The sequence below is a fragment of the Gossypium hirsutum genome, chromosome A05 (assembly GCF_007990345.1).
Source record: "Gossypium hirsutum isolate 1008001.06 chromosome A05, Gossypium_hirsutum_v2.1, whole genome shotgun sequence".
In the NCBI taxonomy this organism is placed as follows: Eukaryota; Viridiplantae; Streptophyta; class Magnoliopsida; order Malvales; family Malvaceae; genus Gossypium; species Gossypium hirsutum.
In genome coordinates, this window is record NC_053428.1 from 21,532,570 (window position 1) to 21,538,926 (window position 6,357).

The 6,357-nt window shown below is 29.5% G+C and overlaps 1 protein-coding gene across 12 annotated transcripts; it reads left to right on the forward strand.

The window, feature by feature from the left end:
* LOC107957870 (protein SPA1-RELATED 2) lies at positions 1-3,677 on the forward strand. 12 transcript variants are annotated; one of them, XR_005927235.1, is made up of 6 exons: positions 38-479; positions 701-928; positions 1,013-1,041; positions 2,602-2,625; positions 2,731-2,858; positions 2,976-3,677. XR_005927235.1 is itself a non-coding variant. In XM_041113927.1 (5 exons), the coding sequence occupies exons 2-5, from the start codon at positions 996-998 to the stop codon at positions 3,186-3,188; spliced, it is 411 nt and encodes a 136-aa protein (XP_040969861.1). In that variant the 5' UTR covers positions 38-479; positions 701-995; the 3' UTR covers positions 3,189-3,677. The 12 variants fall into 12 exon arrangements, 5 of the variants coding, with proteins under 5 accessions (XP_016748961.1, XP_040969861.1, XP_016748962.1 ...); XR_001700547.2 differs by having other exon boundaries at positions 35-479; positions 2,602-2,858; XR_005927237.1 differs by lacking the exon at positions 1,013-1,041.
* The last annotated feature ends 2,680 nt before the right edge of the window (positions 3,678-6,357 follow it).

Sequence of the window (6,357 nt, forward strand, 5' to 3'; positions counted from 1 at the left end):
CATAAAAAACGCCACAAACATCCCCCTTTACTTTCCCCAATTCAGATTATCCCCGAACGTCTGATTCCTCAAACTTTGAATCTCCAAATCCCCTAAAATTTCTCCCAATTCGATATCTTCAAATCGGTTTCCCAAAATCCCCAAATCAAAATGCCTTTGATTTTCGCCGAAGTCCCTTTGATTCTCTTTTTTTTTTCATTTTCATTTTCATTTTCATTTATCATTGAAAGAAAATAAAAGAGGAAAAAAAAAGTTCTGATAAACTTGAATGAAGAATAGATGGCAAAATCATTGAAGCCAGCGTCCTCCGATGAAGAGTTGTACAATGCTTCGAGTTCATCGAAGAGGAGCGAATGAACGCTCATGTCAACGGCAAAGAAGACGATGAGGAGGAGATTGAAGCTGTTGCTCGTTCCGCCGACGCCTCCGACAAAGATGATGACGCCGTCCATGAAGAAAACGTCGATGATGCTGATGATGTAATTTTACGATTCTGACACTCTTTTATCTTTCTCCTTTTACTTTGGTTTCGATTTTTTACGATTTTAGCTTTCGGACTTAGCTCTTTGGTTCTAGGGTTTGCTGTTGATCATAAAAAATTATTTGTTTCGGATTTATTTTTTCTATGTTCTTTATGTTTGCCAGAGCTTTATTGTTCAAAGAGGTGATAACTGGTACTACTATTGTGTATCGAATGCAGAGCTGTAAACATGAGAATTGGAATGTAGTCGCTAAGTACTTAACGGAAGATCTTCCCCTTTTGCTCACTTCCAAGAATCTAAAAGATGTTAATGATGTATTATGTATGGTATTTAGATAAACACCTTCTAGTTTGAGGGATTTCATCAAGTGGATTGTAGAGATTCGGAGACAAGATGATGGCAGTACCGTTTTAAGTAAAGAGGAGAAAGGAAGGGTTGCACTCAAGGTATGATGGGCATATTTGTTTATCTTTCAGTAAACTATCATTTATCTTTTTAGTTAATTCCTTCTTTATGAGTTACATCTGCAGACTGTCTCCCAACTTTGCTCCAAGAGGAGGTAATGTCTGGTTTCTTATATATTTTTTTCATTGTTTTTTGTATCAAATTCTTCGTTCTTTTTAGGAATTGACTTTATGAGTTTTTCTTAAACACCAATTTCCAGACTCTTCTGGATATCATCCCCATTTTAGACAATTACTGTAGCCACTTAAAGCTTTTCACATATCCTAACAAATAGTCCATAGGCTTTTGGCTAAGAATTCAATAATCTTTCATGGTCTTGCCTGTTTGATACTTGTTATTCAGTTATGATATATATTTTTTCATTAGAAGTAAAAAGTTTATCTCAGGATGTCTGCTTGACAGGATCTCAATATCTCTCCCTCATCTTCTTGATTTTTTCTTCTTAGAGAATCTTGTTGAAGAACAATACTGGACAAACTTCTGTATTGGATTCATTATGAAAATCATTTGTGTCATTTACTACTAATATTTATACATCAACCACATTTTCTTGTGAACATGCAAAATAGAATTTCTATTATTATTATTGAATATATTTTTTATGCATGTGTGGAAGTGATTCCTTGTTAATTGTTATTCTATATCCAAAACATCGATCCTGTCAGTTCTCCTGCATTCTGCATCCTAGTTAAGTTCATCTGATAAATGCTACAGACAACTGATTTTTTTCATCTTTGAACCACTCTCTGTTTAGTAGGAAAAAAAATGATGTAACAGATTGAGCCATGTTCGATCTTGTTTCACGCTAAGCGCTTATATAAAAGTATACAGGGCCACTACCCTTATTATCCACTTTTTTCTATTAAACAAGGTTTTTCACTAGTTATAGGTGGTTTCAACATTTATGCTTAGGGAAAATATTCTGTCTTTTTCAATGTCTTTTTGAATGTTTGTTTAAAGTAAAATAGGATGGTCAAGGTAAAAGATTTTTCAGTTAATGTGAAAGTACCTCTTTATTCCTGTAAAATATTTTATCAAATATTTTTTCGTAAGATATTTTTCAAACTGCTAAGATTATATCCACTGTAATATCCTCATACTTGACCTGAACATCGGATCAAAACATTAAGATGTTACATTCTCTACTACATTCTTCACTTATCAAATATTTTTTTAATAAATTTTCATAACTTTTCAATTTAATTTTTTTTATCATAAAAGTTTAATATCCACTAATTAATCATATTAAATTAATTTTCTTTCTTGTTACACTTTAATCACATAATTTTCCGCCAAAGGCATACTATTTTCACTTAGCATTTTTATCAATGTTGCTTCTATTGTCAATTAATAGAACACCATATCCTTGGCTATGGGGTTTTGCTTGGTAGTTATGCAGCTATTTATTGAAAGTTGAAACTCATGCCTGTTTTATGAATGCTTACATGCATGGCAAGCTGTTGTTAGCCTTTCTTTCTATTATGTTTGTTGCTTTGTATTAGCATTCTCTATGCTACTTGCTCTGCAAAGTTCCAAGTTTCCATTTTTATTAAAGATGGCAATCGGGTATTTGGAAATGTTAATTATCTGATCTTTGGCAATTTTGCCCAACAGAATTAAGCTAATTTTATGGTTCTATCTTTAATTAATGCAGGACTGAGCAATGCCTCCTTTACAGGTCAGTTTCCTGTTTCTTTGTCATGGATGGATGTATTTACAGGACTGAGCAATGCCTCCCATACACAATTTAGCAATTTTGGAAGCTCTCATTCTTCTAATTCAGCTCAGCATCAGTCAGTCTCTGTGAATGAGCAGTTGGAAGAGAAGTGGTATGCTAGTCCAGAGGAAATCAATGAAGGTGTTTGCACAATTTTATCTAATATATACAGTTTGGGTGTGCTGTTTTTTGAGGTACAAAAACAAATTGTTCTTCTATTTTTTATTTGTTTTCTTATCTATTTTTTATCTGCGTGGAAGAGAGTGGATATTTGTATTTGTTCTAAAAAGCAATTTGATTGTTTCTTTCAGTTGCTTTGTCAATTTGAATCTGAGAGAGCACATGCTGCTGCAATGTTGGATCTATGCCATAGGATTTTTCCTCCAACTTTTCTATCAGAAAATCTCAAGGAAGCTGGATTTTGTCTTAGACTACTTCACCCAGAACCTTCTTTGCGCCCAACAACCAGGTACTACAAATTGTTCATCGGTGCTAAATGTGAAGCTCTAGAATCTTATAACTGATGTTGGATATGGAGACTTTGAAAAAGTAGCATGCCAATGTGTAGGCTAGAATTTTAAATGCCTTAGTGATTAGACTATGATAATTATATATATATAAGCTATATCTCTATGATAACCTATGTATCTTGCAAAAAGCATCATTGAATTAGATGATGAATTGATTGGAGAATTATATTCCATTTATTATTGGTGTAAAGAACAAGAATAGAAAATTAACAAACTATAAAAAACAAAAATGTGACTACAAAATTATGTGCTTGACACTTGGTTATGGTTTACTTATTTGAATTATAAAATTATGCTGCCTTGCATACAAGTATTGTTACTACGTGTTTTGCTGCGACAGAAGGGAGTGAATATTGTTGGTACACAACCTGTGGTGTAGCATAATGTGTTGGAACTAATGTTGGCATTTCTTTTACTGCACGGACATATTGTATTGTATATGATTGACAAATTGTTAATACAAATATGCTTCGTTTTTATTTAGATATTGTTCAGATAAATTAAAAGAAAAGTTTTTTATACTTCATAAATCAAATAAGCAAGCAGTTAGAGAATAATAAGGGTATATTGTGATAATTATCTTACGTGATAATATGGTTTTGGCGTGGTAAGGAAGACTTAGTATTATTTTTATAATTCATGCTTAGGGTTTCTGGTTACCTCTCCCAACAATGTTGTTTTAAAGTTTGAACCCGTGTTCTCCCATTGAGAATGCAATATATGCCTCACTACTACACCTAGTAGTTGTTAGTTGTAAGGAATATTTTATGTACTTTGTATTTTTCACCTTTGAATAATTTATATTGTACCTTCGGTAGGAAATGTGATCGGGGGAGAGTCATATTAAGAGTGTGTTTGGTTGGGTGAAAAAGTGGAAGGATGAAAGGAGGAAATGAAAAAGTGAAGAAAATAAAAATTAAGTGTACTTAATAATGAAGAAAAGTGAGAGGAAAGAAGATAAGAGAAATGATTATTTTTTCATTCTAATACATAAAAACTAATCTTTTCAAATTATAATGATGAAAGTACCGTTAAAAACATAACTCTTAATTTAAAGAAAATAAACGTAATTATCTAAAAAAAATATTTCAAAATGAAGGCATACGTTTGTTTACTGAGAGGTTTCAAAAAGATAATTAATAAATTAAACCGAAAATACTGAATGTGTGCATTCATTTTGAAACTCTTTTTAGATAATTATGTTCATTTTCTTTAAATTAAAAGTTATTTTTTAACTTCATGAATTATTTATTTTATTATTTTTCACATGTAATTATTTTATTGGTTTATCTAAATAATAAGTTACATCTCATTAAAAATATTTCATATTATTCCGTTAACTTTTTTATCGATATTTTCATCAAATCTATTAAAAAAAAAGCAATTTGAAAAAAAGAATAAAAGTTGATAGCTAAAAAAAAATTAAAAAATACAATTAGGATCATTCTGACAAAACACATAAAAATTAGTGATCAAATATATCATTAAACCATAAAAAGCTTCCTTGACATTGGATGTAACTAAATTTATTGGCTCAACTTAGAATCATTTCTTCGATATTTTCAGTAGTTTTTTTTTTAATTATTCGAAATGATTCAATGATTGTTGTGTTTTTGCACTACAAATCAAGATTTGTTTTTATTTGTTGATTTCTTTAGGACATTTCCTTTTCCCATGATCTCTAGAAAGGTACATTGAAGGATGGCATTGTATGTTGTGCTCTTTCTTTGGCCACAACTTCTAGTGGAGCCAATTGAGTATTAAATCTCATGTATTGTTCTCTGCTACAAGTTGCATTATATTCTAACATAATAGACTTATGGAGAGAAAATCTTAATAATTAAAAATTGAAAAAACCTTGATTCTTATTTTAAAATAAAAAAAATTCATAAGATATTTTAGGATCATTACAATTTAAATTTAGATAAATATGTAATTTAACTTTTGAATTAGCCGATTAAGTCTTAATTTGATTGGCATGGACAATGTTGCCAATGCATGTAGATATGGATTCGTGTGCATGAAGCGCATTATCCTCCTATTTACAGGTCAGGGAGGGGCTATCGGTAATTTTAGACATTGTGTCAAAAAGAACAGGTATAATCAAAATCTATAATGAAATTGTTCTAGACGAAAAACTTTTGAATTATAACAAGTACGAGCATATTAATTAATAAGTTTACCAATAAGTATTGGTTGTAGTAGCAAAGCACATTCCACTCTCAAAAGGAGATACGTCTTTAAACTTTAGAGACAATATTCTTAAAAGAAGCCGTCACAAACCTCGAATATGAACCGCAAAATAGACATAACCAATACCAAAAAAAAATCAATTGATAAGTACATTAATATTAAACCATTTAACAAATTATCCCATACTTTTTATAATTGTTAGGAACTGAACTCAAATTCTAACAACACAATATAAAATATTGTGTCCACTAAATCAAAAAGTTGTTAGCAACATTACTCCAAACTTAATGAAAGTATGATACATAAAATAAATCTGATAAAGTGCTAACATATTACTACCTTTGTTGCATGTGAAATAATTTTTTTTAAAAAAAATTAAATAACACAGCAAAAAAGATTATTTTATTTTACAGATATACAAATCCCAAAAATGTAAATAATTTTTAAGAAAATCTGGAAATTCTTAAAAGATTAAAGTTTGAAAATTTTAGAAAATTAAAATTTTGAGTTTAACTTTTCAAAATAAATAGAATTTTTACATGTTTTTATAAATTTATAATCTCACAAAAATAAAATATTTTTAAAATTACGAACAAATAAAATTTTCAAAAACTTGTATTTATTTTAAAATTTTAAAATGTCAAATTAAAAATTAATTTTTTAAATATATAATATAAAATTACCTAAATTTGTAAATTTTCCTTCTCCAAAAATTTTAGCTTTATAAAATTTATTTATTTTTATGTTTATTAAAAAAAAGTAAACATTTAACAACAAATAGTTGGAAGGGGTGAAAGTGAATTTTTTCTTCAAATATTTAAAGTAAGGTAAATTTCTAAATTCGTCATTATTGAGAAAATATTATTTAAATATCATCTTGGTCGAAACAGGATTGATGGATGAGAAACCTAGTTTTATACCCAATAAAAATGTGCACTCTTATAATTTATATGGATGCGTTTGTTTTTCT